The sequence below is a fragment of the Apteryx rowi genome, unplaced genomic scaffold (genome assembly GCF_003343035.1).
Source record: "Apteryx rowi isolate R43461 unplaced genomic scaffold, aptRow1 scaffold_533, whole genome shotgun sequence".
Classification (NCBI taxonomy): Eukaryota; Metazoa; Chordata; class Aves; order Apterygiformes; family Apterygidae; genus Apteryx; species Apteryx rowi.
This window is the reverse complement of record NW_020450798.1, coordinates 91479-108873: the sequence shown is the minus strand read 5'-3', so window position 1 is coordinate 108873 and position 17395 is coordinate 91479. Positions and strand designations below refer to the sequence as shown.

Genomic DNA, 17395 nt, shown 5'->3' with positions numbered 1-17395 from the left:
GGCAGGCGAAAGATAAATCTAATTTTAGTTTGAAATATCTTAAGGCAATAAAGATCTAGGTAGGAACTTGTTTGCTCAAAGGGGGAAAACCCCAAAGCAGACACAAGCCATATTCAAAACAAGAAATTCAACTAAACAAAGGGAGACTTTAACTGCTAAAAGTCAATTACCGTTTACAATAACAAGCATGTTTTAAACAATTTCTGAAACTTGGCTTGTTCATACCACCTAACAAAATTTGATCAGTCTGCTTTGCTGGCACTGCTTTCAAGCCGAGATTAAATAAAGCATTTTATAGTCTGAAGCCCATTTCAATAGAATTTAAGAAACAAAATACTCATGTGGTTAGAAGCACTTTATGAAAAACCATTGAATTCAATCACCTTGCCCTCCGTATATCCCCACACACTTCACTCTTTACTAACATTAAGAGTAGAATACTGGTTTTTTTCCTGACAATCATTTTTAAAATTGACATATTTGATTGTTCTTCAGGCCACTGCAACAGAAAGTTAGAATATGCCTCACATTGTAACCTGTTGGCAGTACCAGAATTAAGGAGTCTCAAAAGAGTTTACACCATACCCTCTGATGTTTACGTAGTTGTGCAGTACCCAAACTCTTGACATTTTAGTGACAAAAAAAGTCAACATCAAGCTGAACGAGGAAAGGCTCCTCTGCACTGCCGCAAAGGAGCGCAGCCAAAGGGTGACGGGCCGAGGAACGCCACCAACCCCAACCAAAGGGACAGGCCCCCTGCCCCACCTGCTGCCGGTACGTCCGTCAGCGTGGCACCGCCAGGGAACATCCAACCACAGCAGCCGGGAAGCGGGTAAGAGGCTTGGGAGCCAAGCACTGGAGCAGCCACGAGTCCGGGCCGGGAGAGACCAGAGGGGTCTGGCAGTTGGCTACTGGAGGGACCAGGAGGTCCAAGCCAGTTACTGGCGCCACTGTGGGGCCAGGGGCAGGGGTGCCTGCTGGTGAGGTCGTAAGTTCAAACCTGTTACCAGAAAGACCCATTTCAGGTTTATGTCTCTGTGCGTGAGGCAACCAAGAGACCCGGGGATGGAGGCCAGCTACCAGGTAGAGTAAGTGTCTAAGAAGAGTTACTGGAGGGATCCATAGCATATATATATTTCCTGTGATCAGCCACAGAGAGGAAAGGATGAGGCCATGGTGCTGTTTGTGTTTGCGTGAATGCCGTGGTTTCTGTGTTGATCTCCTGGGCCAGCCACGTGTATATGTATATATGTATCGTGCGTATGTGTGCATGTGTGCCTATGGGGAATATATTCGCATCCTTGCATCCAGGTGGGACCTGGCAGCATGAAACTCTATTGGGCTACCAGGTGCAGCAACTCCTAATATAGACCTATCTAAAGTTGGGTTATTTTATCACCTTACTGCTTAACGTTGCTAGAGAGACCATGTTTCCACACTAATGCAATTTTAGCAATATACCACTACAATGATTTCTTCTGAGCAAGTGCCTGAAGGAATTGGAGTCTGAATTACATATTGTTCAGCAGAAGTGTAAAATAACCCTTGTAAAAATGAAGCTGGCCGCCAACCAAGACTTTTTTTCTTTTTGTTCCTTAAAAAAAAACAAAAAAACAAAAAAACCCACACTGCTCATCAGCCTAAGGTCATGTCAGTACTTGTATGAGAAATCACAGAAGGTGAAAAGCCTGGATATTAATGAACATTTAGACTTCTTTCAGCCAAAACAATAGGTGTAATTCCAAGAAAACTACAAAACAAAACAAAACCCACAAACCAAGACTGTTGCCACAGTCCACCCTCCATCCTATACCTTCCACCAATACTAGCATTTATGCAACACTGTGCACAGCCAGTTCAGGGAGATGATCCAGCTAAAAACAAATCAACTTTTTTGGCAGGTATACAGTTTAATATTTGGTTTAAGTCAATATAATTGTGAGAGTCTGCCAAACCAGGCAGTCCTGTCCTACCCCCCATCCCTGACACATTCCTGCTTCCTTCACCATGCTGATATTAGCATTTACAAAGCTTCTGAGCAAGTCGGACCAGGGAACTGATTTGTTTGCAAATTAATCATTTTTCTAAGCTGGGTTAGTTTTAAGCAACATCAGTCCCCTGATCCAGTGTGTCACAGGACAAAGAACTGGTGCAAAAAAAATACAGCCTCCAAAGAAGCTTTTTCAATCTGGATCATTTTAGGGATATGTTTTATAATACAGCTCTACATACACTTGCACTGACATAACTGAGGGGACAGCAACCCATAGCTGGTGGGGAGGAAATTCTCATCACTGTTGAAGAAAATACTCATACACACACTGTTACACATCACTTCATTATGCCTTCTATACCTCCTGCCTTAATCCTATGAACAAGGCACAGTTCGTTTTTCCTTCGTATCTTCAGAGTGGAATTCGCTAATCTACTCAGAATTCTGTGCTTAATAAAGAAAAAGGACAGCCTTACATTCAGCAGTAAATTTGGGGGGGATTTGCTTGAATTTTCTTTTAAAGATACCAGATGCTTCCCAATTTAAATGTTAACATTTAAAAAAAACAGCTTTCAGGCAGATTAAATCTTCATACTTGGGAGTTCAGAACAAAATGGGAGCTCTGAGAGTAGTTCCAAACATTTTTCTGTGGAAAGGAAAATCAGCGTGGTTATTCAAAAGCCATAGTCCCTTGATGGGGTTCCAGAACTTAAACAGTTGGGAAATAAGACTCAAAACTACAGGTAATAGGTAAATTCAGGTTTTTGTTTTGAAAAGCAGTCTAGAATAATTACCAAGAAAAGGATTCAAGTAGTGCTTCCTGGAGAGCTATCAAGAGAAGAATGAATAACAGACAATACAGTCAGGGATTAAAGTAGCCAAATGACTATAAAAACAATTTTTTTAAAAGGCTCAAATTATATGAGTGAAGTGACAGATTTGGATCATGGCCAATAATTGCATCAAGAGGTCCATATAAATTTAGACACGTATGGGATAGAACACTCTATAAGGGAGAATTTCTTTTACTGGGGGAACATCTTGGGAAGGGAGAGGGGAAAAATCCTTTATCACACAGAACTGAGGGAGAGTCTCTTCATATCAGCCAGAAAAAAAAAACCTGCTATAAGCTATATGATCAAAAGATAAAATATTTGAGAGAATTAAGGAGGCCATTAAAAAATACATCTTGAAATACATAGTTTAGATCAGACAGCAAACCTGAACGCTGAAGGAAATGGCACTGGCTGAAGAGATTCAGGCTGGGACCTTTTAGTGTAAGAAATCATGAGTCAACAGACAAAAAAGGATTGCTAAACTCTGTGAGGGTGCTCTGCCCACAGATGGGTAGCCCCAGAGTAAGTCTGAAAGACGTCCGTTCTTGTTTTATTTCATAACGTCTAAGCAAACTAGACCTGGGAGAGACCTGAGTTTGGGATTCACCATCACTCAGGAGTCAGAATCTTAAGAACAGGAGAACGACAGCTAGATTTGATCCTCAGCTGAGGTAAAATCTTGATAACCTCAAGCTGAGTAGAAACTGTAACAGGACTCAGCAGCTGGGACAGCCTAAGTTACACATCACTGAGTATACTGGGGTATACTGGCCGCAGACACATTTGGCAGGTATTAAGGCAATTGCTTACTCTTGCAAATTAATTTGGCAGCTGCATGAGATGACTTGAGAACGTATGTAGGTATGAAGGGCTGCAGAAGTTCCATTAGCTCATCGTATAGCCCTCGCTTCTGACAGGGCAGCAAGACAGTGCCAAGTCATTTGATCTGGCTTAAGAGCCTGGAGCAGACTGGGGTCTAGTGTAACAAGCCACAGCGTTTGGTAATTCTTCATGAAATTTCAGGAGTTTATGAACTGGGTGTTGAACTTGTTTTATGGGTGATCTCCTCAATTAAGGTTTGCAGGCATTACTGAGAGGCATGAGGATGACATTTCTCATTTCACTCAATTTTTTTTCTCCCCTTTATCAAAACTTCCATCATCGATTTTGCATTTGTCTTCTTCCTACCATGCTATACCTGAACCTCTCAGACCACTCCTTTTCCTTCTCCTGCAGTTACTTCTAACCACTTCTAAACCTCTGTCCCCCTGCTTTTTTTGGGGGGGGGAGGGGGAAGGAGCAGAGGGAAGTCTTAACTCTTCTTTTGCTGCATCTATTTCCATCATCACCATCTGCCATGTATTAACTCCTAACATTTAACAGTTCTTACAGACTCTAGGTGCACATATCTCCTGACAAGCAGAGAGAACACAGGAACTAACAACATAATTTGTACCTTTACGCCATTCTTGAACTCTTACACTCACTATGCATGGCCTACTCCAAAACTTATTACATCATCTAAAATTCCAGGCATAAAAGCTGGATATGGAAATACTTCCATCCCATCCGCTGATGTTAGGCATTCTCAACATCTAGACAACTGAAATGGGAAATATGCAAACTCATCAATTCTTCTCCATGCCAAATTTTAAAGAAATTATCTTCTTCGCAATCTGACATTCAAAGACTCACTCATTTAGATCTGTAGCCATCCTTCAAATTACATCCAGCTTAAACCTATAGGACTTAAACCTACAGGAATTATAATAATAAATACCTATATAGCATCATAAATTAGCTTTTCACTTTGTAAGTCAAGTCAAGAAAAAAAAAAAAGCTAATAGCATCATTCTTTACAAATCCAGAACTGTCAAACTGTCTCCAGTTCCTAATACATGCCTGCACTTTTCTGATCTTCTTTCCCAACAAACTTTCTGATAACCAATCAAAAGCAGATGAGAAATATAGGAAGATTAAAAAATATGATTTTCTCAGGATATCTTGTTTAATTCTTGAAGTCCTTGAAAGCAAAATATATCCATTCTTTTTCTAGAGGCTAAGAGAAGTCAGGTTTTTGCAATTCTCCCATCTTTTGGTGATTATGCTTTTAAATACTCACCTCCAAATACTTCACCATGCACTACTCCCTGCATTTGACATAGAAGCAGCATTCTCCATTCTTCTAATTTTGCTCGGTGGATATTTTGAGGACTCCAAGATAACCATCTTACCACCATCTTGCTGGTTATAGGAAAATTATATTGTGACAAAGCTTCTGTTTTAGGGGTAAACTTAAGGCCCAAAGCCAAAAGCTGGGAGGCATGCTGACTGGTTACACTGGCATGGCAACAAAGGGCATCCAAACAACTGGTCTAGCTACAGAAAGATTTGGCGGCTATTTTTGAAGGGATCCAGGCCAAGTCTGTAATAATGTACATTAAAACTCCCCAAACCTCCCAGTTCCCTTGAATAAAGCATCTCTTGTCCATCCTCCCAATAGCTACATTCTCTCCCATCTTCCCTTAAATCCACCTTCATATCTATTAGAGACAGGAGGATTTGGTGTGGGGGGACATACACACATCCCCAACCCGGCATTTTCCAAAGGGTGGGGAAGTGGAAAAGAAGAAATATTCAAAAGATTTAGAACGGCCATGTATTTTCTCTTTTGCCCATCTTCATTCCTTCCGCACACATGGCCTGAGAAGGAATTTTGAAAGTCAAGGAGAAATTAAGAAGTTATGTGAAATATCTCCCTCAGAATGAATGAAGAAAGTGAAAGAATTATTATTACTGCTAAACCTCAATCCTTACACTTTCTATACAGAGTATTCCATAAGATCCTTATTTCAAAAGTTACACTATTAAATAATTTCATTTTCTATATATCACAGAATATGTGCCATTTGTTTGCATGCAAATTCCAGGGACCTAAGTTATAATAAACATACGGGGATAGTAGATTCATTTCCCATACTACCCTCCCCCTTTGAAGAGATGAGTTTCTTCTATATCTGCAGTTTCAACATTAGGTCTCTATATCTACACAACTGACAGAGTATGTCTTTTCTTCCCTACAACTTAATTTTCGACAAATCAAAAATAAGGAAAACACACATAAGAGATAAGTATATCTTTCTGTGCAACACAGCTCTCTTCAATAGTGGATATATCTATCATTCCTCAAAAGTAAAGAGCCTAGCAATACTTTTTTCCCCCCCCCGTTTAAAAGAAGCAAATATGGTTCAGTTTCATAAGCAAGTTACTACTGCAATACTTTCACTTGACTGCCCCAACTTTTTGGAAAATGTTGGATATCTTACATCTAGGATGGTTCTATTTTTGTTTGTTTTCTGACTATGTAACACCCTTCTGATTTCTAGTTTCCTTCCTCTCTCCTTCATTACCTCTATTAGTTCAACTGCACATATCAGAGCTCACTTAACTAGGACACATGAAAAGTACATTTCACTGACAATTCACTGCCCTTTTCTCAAATGTGTGAATATCCTGGTTATGTCATCTATCATTACCTAAAGCCTAGTTATTCACATGACAACAAGATAGGATCATATCAAATTATAAATTATGTTGTACTATCTGTGGAAATATCACACTAGAATTACATAAGTCTGGACTTTTTTTTTTACAACAGCCTATTATACTGCATTGCAGATGGCTGCCCTATCCAGGAAAACAGCTTTGCACTCACTGAAGGTTAAATGATATGTTCCATTTGGTGGCAAAGCTGGCATAAGTTCCTTCCTCCTGTCTCACTCTTGGCTGCTTGTTCCTACTACCACAGTATATTTTACCACTCAGCTGGTTGACAGCCCAAATTCAAGATGAGTAACATTGGTTATTAGGTGAACTTCTTTAACAGGCCAGTGTATCATTTAACCACACTATACTCTTTCACTGGCTTTCAGTCTACAGCAACTGATTCCAAGTTATTGACTGCTGCTGCAGACCTGCACAATATGATTTCTCCACAGACAGACCTTAAAACTACAGAAGTAGGGAAGTCACAGCTGCTGCATTTGGTGCTTTTGAGTTTGAAGCAGAGCACAGAAACAGACACCCTTAAGGGTAGCGTTTTGTTCTGTACATGGTTCTGGCCACTACCATACAGAGGGTGATGAATCATCTACAGGAAGAGAAAGGCAGGGGAAAAAAAAAATCTCAAGGGTGATGAAAACAAGCAATGGCAGACGAAGGCAGAGAACCTCTCAGTACTCTGGTTTTGAACGTTTTAATCTTAATGCTTTGCTACCATACCAGCTCCATACATAGCTGGAAACCAAGGGCGACCACAGCAAGGGGGAAACTCTGAGTGTGCATAATCAGCTGTGGAACAGCCAGGTAAGATCAGGTGCCAGCAGCAAGTAGAGGACATCATCCCACATCCCAAAGAAGAGCGCCAAGCAAAAGGTGTCGTAGGACTAAACAATCACAGGAGTCTCAGTGACCAGTCTACCTGCAATGTGTTGATTGCTGTATAGCAGGGTACTGGGCCAACTGGTGACAATTTGCGTGTTTACCTACCATGGGTGACATAAAGGAACATTTCTGGAACCAGTGTCAAAGCAGAGGTAAGGACAATTTCTCTCCAGATATATTTACTTTAACACTAATCGAGTTTTCTTAATCAGTCCCCATCTCATGAAATGAACTGATCAAACAGATCACAGATGTCACATCTGTTACAGGTGATACCTAAGCAGTAAAGAAAGTCTTGAATTCAGCAACGGCTAGTCTATTCACTAGACTAGAGTGCTAAACCACTCTGTCCAGAACACCACAGAGAGAAGGAGTAATTTTAAAATCATAAAGAGGTAGTAAGGTAATTTGATATTATTTCAAATAAGAAACTGTATCAAAACTTACAAATTTGTAAGAGCTTACTTGCAAGCAATGAAGTAATAAATTACTTGCACTCAGGCATCCAGTAATGCCTTAGCTGCACTAGCTATTACTACAAGCTACTGGCATTTATGTAGCATCTTTTATCCAAAGATCTAAAGTGCTTTACCAACCATTTATCAGATAAAGTTTGAGGGGACCACTGAATTGCAGCCATGTATACAGCTCCACCACTGATGTGGACAGAAAAATCAAAATACTCATCTCGAATTTCTTTTACAATTCAACTGTAAAGTAAAATATTAAAATGATGGTAACAATAGAAATTAGAATTAATACTTCTACTTTTGCAGAGACCTAAGCAATTCTAGCAGTAATATGCTTCATTCTGAGATATCAGGCCTGAATGTTTTTAGTTGTGTTATCTAGAAACCAAGAGTAGGCAATTAGCCTGAAATCAAATCCTGAATACACAACATTTTAAAATCCTCTGATTAAAAGCAATAGGCAATTGACAATTGACTGGTGCTGTTAGAATTGAATGAAAATTGGATTTTCTCTTATAACATTCATATCAATTAGTTAAGAGGACTTTGTATTCATATCAAACAACAGGAGATATCAGACTAACCTGAAACAATATGCTAGAAAGCCAAAGGAGCCAAACATTCCTATTACAAAAATAAACTGACTGAAATGAGCAAAGGGTCTAAACTTCATAGACTAAGTGTACTCCGTAAATATCAACATTCCTGCAGACTTGGAAAAAAAATGCTTCAAAACTATATGCAAAATAATAAATATGGTTAATATCATAAGCATGAAAGACATTCAAAAACATTCTGTTGAGAGACATATGGTGAACACTTTAACCCTGTTATGAAATATGGTTACAATCTCTCTGCATTATTAGTTCAAAGATAATATTTGAATATAAGACTTCTGACAAAGTTGCTCTTAGAAGAAGTATTAACAGACATTAGCCATGGGTGAAAGACAAAGTACTCCTAAACCAAAAACCAAACAAGAGGTGAGTTGTAACAGAATGACAGACTGTCTCCAGCTTTTCTGTTTACTTACAAAAGGTTCAAACAATGAAATCTCAGTCCCAACTATAATGTTATATTTAAGTAAGCAGGTAGTAGATCCATTCATCTCCACGCATAATATAAAGAGCCCAAAGAAAAACTGGACAATATCCTCCTAAATAAAAAAGAGCAACAGAAGACAAGGTGCAAACTCAGATAGTAGGCATAAATTAATGTTAGATTCATTTTACATATATAATGTTAAAGGCAGCAGTGAAGGTGAGAACCTGAGTTCTGGCCAGCCCTGCTTACTAAAAATGTATCAGCACTGGACAGAGTTGGCATTTTCACAATGTACAAATCCAAAAAATTAATCCAGAGTACTCGGGCACTGAGGAGATACTAAGTATACTTCAGACATCCACCTGTTCATTCTAACTTCAACTGCAAATTATTTGTATTTCTTGTAATTGCGTGTAGGACCTCAGAATTTCATGAGTACAAGAAGAAGTAAGAGACACTTAAGAACTACAATAATATTCTGCCAAACTGATTATATTTAATTTTGAAGAGGATCAAATTTCTGTTAAATATTTTTAATATGTTAAAGCAATTTTCATTTTTAATACTTATTTGATAGAGTTGTCTGGAGGCATGTGAGAAAAAGCAGTAGTGAAAGTTAAATAAATTATCTCCCCTCAACACATCCATTGTCAGCATCAACATGTTCTATATTCTGAATACAAAGATTGCCACGCTTTTTGCCTCTTGGAGAAAACAAACAAACAAGCAAGCAACAATTTCTAAAACAGTAGTAAAGTTTATTTTCCTACAAATATGGATAAACATCTTTTTCTAGTATTCAGAACTAATCATAATCATGATTAGTAATCTGCCTGTTGAACAGAATGTTTCTATGAACTTACATCTGAAATAACTTAAAATTGAAACCCTGATATCACCAAAACTGTCCTAAAATTACAACAAATGCAAAGGTTTCACTCTACAGCAAGTTGCTACAATCTTATTAAAACCTATTTAGAAAAATCTCATCTTATACAAGTTCGGAGTTAATTTCATTTTACTTTTATTAGCAAAATTCTCAGGAAAAAGTGTTTTGAAAATAAACCTAGCAAAGCAAGTATTTTTTTAAAGCTAGATAAGCTATAGTTCTTAGATTGATGCTATCTAATCAAATCCTTACTTGTCCACTCCAGGAAATGGATACTGTTTGTCAGATAACTTTTTTTTTTTTCTTTTGGAAAGAATGTGCAGCATTCTCAGGCTGGGTTTTAGAAAGATTAGCTCAATGAACAGTGCAGTTGTCCGACTGTCCACAGGTGTTTCGTAAGAATTTCAATGGAAACTAGGGTATTTATTTACACATTCCACTGCTGAAACTGGTAACCAAAACACAACAGCTTTGAGCATGATATAAAGTTAACTAACAGCTTTGTTATCTGCATTAAATGATATCGAGAGGATAAACCAAAATAACACATATACACAGATTTTTTTCCAATTTTTTAATTATTTTAACATCCATTTAATAGAAGTCATCTTTGGTTGAAGAGATTAACATTCAGATATAATTCCATTACAATAAAAAAAAAAAGACTAGCTTTCACAACTGGTTTCCATTACTTTTGAATTTCATAGCAGAACAGGTTTGACAAAACAATTCAGTTTCACACTGCAGAGGAGGTTATGGTTTACATGATCTATGTAATTGCTACTTCAGCTGTAATCAGTAGCAAATAAAAGTGAACTAAAGGGCAGAAGCTGTCTTGGAAAATCTAAGTTATTAAAAAAATTACTTAAGATTTACAGAAACCTTAACCCTGGAGTGTCTTCACAGTACAGCGCTTGTATCACCAGTGAACCTGATGACCATAACTAACATTTACATTAGATATCCTTAATTGTTTTATACCATGTTTAATCATTGCTCTACAAAATCTGGTAGATGAGCCCCATTCTACAGATGTAGAAACACTATGGCACAGAGCCCAGATGGCTTGTTCAGTCACTCAGACAGCTAGCAGTACAACACCAACAGAAGCCAGGTCTCCCAATCAACTCTCCCCAACTTTCTGTTTTTTCTAAAGTCATCACAGAGAAACCATGTCAGCTGTACTCGGAATTAATAACACTGAAAAAGCATTTAATATCTTTTTCACTTTACATTTTCTTTTTGGAAAGACTGCTGATTTCATCTCCAGAAAACAGGAAGATATTTTGGAAAGAAATCCACTAGTTATCTTTCAGGTGCACTGTTAGCTATAAGCAGCAGACATAAGTTTTTGCAGATGTAGCTACAGAGACCACTCAAAGAACCTTGTCCCATACACACTGAAAATTTTCTGCTATTATGAGCATCATCAGAAGTAACAGAAGTTACAGTATAAGGCAGGTGAACAAAAATCCTTAGATCCAGTGCGACTTATGAGACATACAAGGAAGCTGCATTTTTTACATTAGCTTTGCAAAACACACGCTCTGGGTCACATAATGTGGCAACTGCAGCATCCTCCCCGGGCTATTGCAGCCCCATCTGCTAGGGGTGAAACCTAGCAAGAGGAATCCCTGGGAGAGGCTGTCTGCATCACTTTACAACCTGAAGGTGGTACTGCCTACAGGGGTACAGAACTTACTATGGGATGCCAAATAGGGCTGTTTGGGATTGTACAAGACTCATTATGGGACGTTTGGAGGAAAAAACAAAGGCAGGGAAAAGGAGGGATCAAGGTTGTTTGGTAAGGAACAAGCATGTGAAAAATAGAAGGATAAGGGGATAAAAGGGGCCAGCTGCATGCAAAGAGGTGGCTGGTCAGTATACTTGTCCACCCATGCTCTGCACCCTACCACCACAGTTTGTCCTGTCTTCTTATTAAACTCCATCACTAACTATTTTCCTGGATGAGGTGACCCTAATCTTCATGCATGCATGTGTATGGAGGTCTAAGTGCCAGCAACTGGAGTTGGATCATGAGTCATAGGGGCCCGTATGCCCGGGGTGCCAGCAACTGGAGATCAGAGTGCACGTGTATTGTCTGAGTAGGTCAGTCAGCGTGGGAGTGCTAGGGGACATGAAGCCAGACTAGCTGGCATGTAGGATAAGAGGCTTGGGAGCCAAGTATTGGAGTGGCTATGAGTCTGGGCCAGATAATGGAGAGACCAGAGGAGTCTGAGAGCTGGCTAGCACAGGGACCAGGAGGTACAAGCCAGTTACTGGAGAGACCAGGACACCTGGGGGTTGCCTACTGGTAAGTCTGGACAACTGAAGAGACATGTTTGCATGTGCGTGTCTCTTGTGCATGGGGCAACTGGGAGACTAGGGGATCTAGGGGCCAACTACTGGGTAGAATAAGTGTCTAAGGCCCATTATCAGAGGGATCCATAGTGTCTTTATCTGTGTGGGCCTGTATGTGCATAGGTCTGAGTACCAGCAACTGGTAAAGGTGCCAGCATCTGGTGTTACTAGGGAGTCCAGGAGTCAGCTACTGGACAGACTGCATGTCCAAGACTGGTTACTGGTGGGATTCATGTTGTAAATATATTCTGCATGAACAGGCTTTCATCCTGCTCAGCCAGAGAGGGGAACAAAATGAGGCCATTGGTGCCATCTGTGTTTGCATAAGTGCTGTGTTTTCTGTCTGTGTAGACCTATATTACCAGCCACATACATATACATATATATTTATGCATGTATATGTGCATGTGTGCCTAATGGGAATACAGGCTCAGTCTCACTAGTGGTTGGGCCTGGGGTCATGAAGCTATGGCAGCCTCGCCTCTGTCAGGCTACCAGGTTCAGCAACTCATAACATGGACAGAATTGAATATAATTTTGTTAAAACATTCTAAATTATATTTCCAACCATTACAGAGTCAGACTGATAAGCAGTCATTAACTGCTGTTTTAAAACTTCAGGTCTCATTAAACATTACACAAAGTATTATCAATTAAATTAACCCTAAAACAAAGGGAAAGAGGCAATGCACCTGCATTCACACAGCCTGGAATGCCCCTGCACTACATCTGTGGGCAGGGCACGTGAAAAGAGCAAAATGAAAACACTCAACCCACAGAGTCAGTCAGGCCCATCAAGGCATATTTGCTACAGTTCAGAGACCCTTCAATACCTTTACAGCGCTTACCACCTAACTTTTTGGAGTAATTCTCATTACTGGGGCTAATGAATGAATACACACACACAAATGAACAGAGCAAGTCTGGATCTGGTGCTGCACTAGAGTTAATAACACAGGCTTGAATCTGGAGTGCCTGCTGGAGACATTGAAGATAACAGCTCAGATCTTGCACTGAAAGCTCATGAATCCTGAAAAAATGTGAATCTACTCTGTGTGGTTAGCAGTGTCCACACAAGGCCAGCAAGGTATCCACCTTACAAGTTTTCCATTATTTGGGGTATCCCAACACTCTTCTTTGTATTACTCTGGATTAGAGTGAGTTGACCATAGTACTATTCCAAAAAGACATGCACATGAATAGCAGCACTACCAGCTGGCTTCTAAAAAGTCAACTTTTTTTGTTTAAAACCTTTTTGAATTTAAAGAATCATCTAATGTTTGTGCCTTTCACTCTCTACCCAATAGAGACATTTCAATATTAATGTACTGAAAAAAATCATGGTAATTCTTGGAAGCATTCTCTTTATAAATCATTTTACACTATTATGATACACAGCAAAAGAAAATATCCAGAGCTATAATTGCACAAGTTATGCTAATGACCAAATAATGCCACCATTGCATGACAGTAAACTTTTATGAAATACTAATGTAAGTAAGCACTGTATCACTTATAAGCTTTCAGATTCTCTCACGGTATATGACAGTAGTTAAAAAAGAGCACTTACCAGCTTTGGGTGGATTTAGTGTTTTCATTTCCAACCTCCAAAATTTATTAACTCTGTTACATGTTTTTGTAGTCTTTACTTCTCCAGTTGACTCCACAGACTGTATAAAATTTATATTTTGATTCTGGATATGTATTTTAGAAAGGGCTCTTGCATCTCCTGGAGCACTTCCCTGTTTCTCATCTACCTGCAAGAGAGAAACAAGTTCAGAACAGTATTTTGTTCACGCAGACCAAGAAAAATGGGAAAAAGAGCAACAAAAAGATCTTAGTAGATGCATAATCCCCATTCCTAAAATATAATAAGTACATTGGTTTTTACTGATAAGAAAGTCAAGAAAAATTTAGAATTCAAGACAATAATTTGCTACAACTGTCATGCAGACTTGGGCACTTCTTCACAATTCTGAAAGACAGAATGGCCCGTACTACCATGGCAACTTTACAAATCATATTGGTACAAATTCTGACATCTTTTATTAAAACAAAGTGTTACTGACTTAATTGGTACTACAAGTCAGATATTTTTCATATTTAAGAATGGAAAATATCAAACTATCTACATAAATGTGTACATCCCAATGCTCATGAAAATAAATGCATGCACACAATACCAAACAGCATATACACAAGTAGTGTGCATATAGCGTCATGACCTGAATTTAACAGAAGTCTTCCATTCATAAAGCTAATAAAAATTGTGATGCTTTTTTGTTGATATTAAAAGTTTCAGAGAAAGTTCCTTGCAGCAAAACCACAACTTAATGTACTGACATTTCTTAATTTTGTTTTTTGTACTGCTTTTGCCAAAGCTTCCAAACATTCAAATCCAACAAAGCCCAGGCCAAGATGCAATCCATGCCTCAGCTACACCGAGACTTGTATTTGGGCTCAGTATTGATTACTTTTATTTGAAAAACATTTTTCTTCTCCTGCTTCACTGAGATGAGAGAAACCTATCTGAGAAACAAGACCAAATGTAGTAAAAGCAAAGGTATCAAAGTCTAACCTAAACAGACTATTATTTAAGTTATTTAAGCAAGGATTGTTTGTGGTGAGCTCAGATGCTATCTTTTAATAATAAGACTGTACAAACAAATATGCTTTTTAGGGCACTGTTCAGTTTACCTCTTTTAATTTCATTTCTTGGTCTGATTCCCCAGTTTCACTCTTGAGACAAACTGCATTACTTTTTCCTGGTGGTATAAACCTTGGCTTTTTGGCTACATTTCCTAGCACTTGACTGGGAGCTGCTGATCGCCTCATACTTAGTTGTATTGCTCTGGATGGTGGAGAAGAAAGGAAGGAAGCAGATAAAGAAGACTGTAGTCAGAAAAACTTAAAAGCTTAAAAATAATTCCAAATAACAACTTTAATTCCCAAGTATAATACAATTATGAAAAAGTAATATAACAGCAATGCATTAAATTAGAAATTAGAAAGATGGACTACATTTCCACTATATAACTTCAGCAGTTGAACACTTCCTTTTTCATTTGAAAACCAAGTAATGCGGTTCAAGAGCAACTGGAGCTCTGGAAATGAGCAACATAGGGCTTCTTAACAAACTTACATCAGTCTATGAAAAGAGAGACAATCTGAAACAGAACTAACTGTTCCAAACACTTGAAACATCTAATTTTGAAAAACTCATTATTAGCACACAATGAGCAATGAATATTTAAGATATATGACATATATGGGAGAAGTATTTTGCATTCAACAGTCAATTATATTGATCATTCAGACTCATTATAATAAGAAAAGAATTCAGTAAAGAATGATCTCAAACTTATAATGGAGATTATCAGTCCATATTATCTCTACTTGAACAGTGGAAGGAACATACTATAGTTCTCCCCCCCCCCAAAAATATAAGACCATTATTCCCCCAGAAAACACAGAGCAAACCAAACATACATCAAAGTTAATATGACAAAGTATATTTGCGACCACTGCAATAAAAAAATTATATCCTTTATACTCTAAAGCAGTGGAAACAAAAAAAAATCCCAGTAGTGGTATCCAGCAGACCAAATTATGAATACCAGACTAGCATGGTGCAGCACTTACTGGAACATTCTTTGGTTTATTTCTGCATTTCTAAGTGGATTGTTTATTTTAATTGCTCCTCCAACTACTAGGTAAGAATAAGCCATAATATGATTTGCAGACATGAACATCTCTACAGCACAGAAAGCACATTGGAGTGCTGTCCTAACAGCCACTGCATGTATCTGCGCTTTTTTTTAATGCTACTCTGCGCTCCAGTGGCCTACTAGCTGCACAGCAACCTTTCTTTCCAAGACCTGCACGAAACTGGTAAGAGTACTGTCAAAATACTTTGCAAATATGCAGACACTAACATGAGTACCTCCACCTCATAACTGAACAAAGAGCACATATATGATACTGTTAGTAGAGATAAGCCTTAATGGCAAAATGGCCTTAACTGCTATAATTTCCATTATATTAAAAGTGCAAGGAAGGTCTCTGGCTGTGTCACCAGGTGTAGCAGTTAGCATAAGTTGGGCCTGCTTGACAACAGTGTTAGCATAAGCACTTCAGTTAACCCTAGACGATAAGGGAGTAGCTTTGCTGTAAGAGTAGAGGAGTATCTGCAGCGTAAACAACTGTTAATCACCGTGAAAACTGCAAAGGTGCCAGGAGCCTTCCGGAGGAGCAGACTACCAGCACCAACCACAGCCAGCTGGTAAGCGCCATGTGAACTTGAACAAGCCAGTCCAGAATCAGGCGTTCTCTACTCAGTCCTATACCTGATGGTGACACGCAGGGCAAGACCCTGGGAGGCCCCCGACCCTGCAGAAGAACTATGCCTAGCACGGCTGGAACCACTCTGCTCAGCCGCCCTGTCTCTCTTCTGGACTGCCTCGTCTCTCCCTTGGAGCACAGAAGCCGTGAAATTCATAAAGTTACATGTATCCATCACTGAACTGTTTTGGCCTTCAAGTCCATTTAATCTCCACACCACTTTCATTAGCAAAGCAGCTCGACCAGATTAAGCGTACCATGAAACCACAGCCTAAGATGTCTCACAAACTGAGTCTGTTTTTGCAAGCATTAAAATAGGCAGTAATTATGTTCCTTTAAATAGCTCAACGGCTGCATTAAAATGAAATGTATTACAAAGGATATTTCAAAGTTTTACACCTCCAACTCAACAGAGTACGCATGGAGCCCCACTAAAGACAGCTGCATTACCCATTACATTCCAGTTTTAGCACAAATTTAACATACTGCTTTCTTGAACATTAAGATAGATTCCTGGCATGTATGACTTGGCTGAGTGGTTTTTTTGTACGCAGCTGCAAAGATAAGACACAAGGTAAATTTTATGCAGTTACCTGAGGCAACAAACATATCACCTTGGATATGGATATTAGCGAAAAATCACTCTAGATGAGCAGTAACTGTAAGGATTGGAGCAGCTACAAAACACAGTGCTATTCAAATGCTATTAGCCCAATGTTACTCACATCCGTAACAAAAAAAAATTAAAGAAGTCTGCCTTACAAAAGAGACGCATATGAGATTCAAAGAAACTCCTTTACAAAGTTTATTTGAAAAGAAATAACCCGGGCCAGATGCTAATCTTAAATCCGGTATCAAGAGCTGGACCGTGAAAAATTTCACTACGGATTTTAAGGAGAATTAAAGTATGAAGTGTTCAAAAATGGAAACCAAGCCCCTGAACTCCCCCGATTACCGCGTTCCTCGTAAAACAGGACGCCTGCAGGGCGGGCTGATGCGCGGCGGCAGCCGGCCCGGG

At 39.0% G+C, this 17395-nt stretch overlaps 1 protein-coding gene across 9 annotated transcripts in view; it reads right to left on the bottom strand.

The window, feature by feature from the left end:
* Positions 1 to 17395, bottom strand: part of RAD54B (RAD54 homolog B) — a 69522-nt gene that overhangs the window by 50925 nt on the left and 1202 nt on the right. For 5 of the 9 annotated variants that reach the window (XM_026081012.1, XM_026081006.1, XM_026081009.1 and 2 more), the window contains exons 2-3: positions 14734 to 14887; positions 13607 to 13793 (exon numbers count right to left, since the gene is read on the bottom strand). In XM_026081012.1, the coding sequence (XP_025936797.1) occupies positions 13607 to 13793; positions 14734 to 14871 (325 nt within the window). In that variant the 5' untranslated portion in view covers positions 14872 to 14887. The other 4 variants (XM_026081010.1, XM_026081008.1, XM_026081007.1 and 1 more) reach the window with 4 other exon arrangements.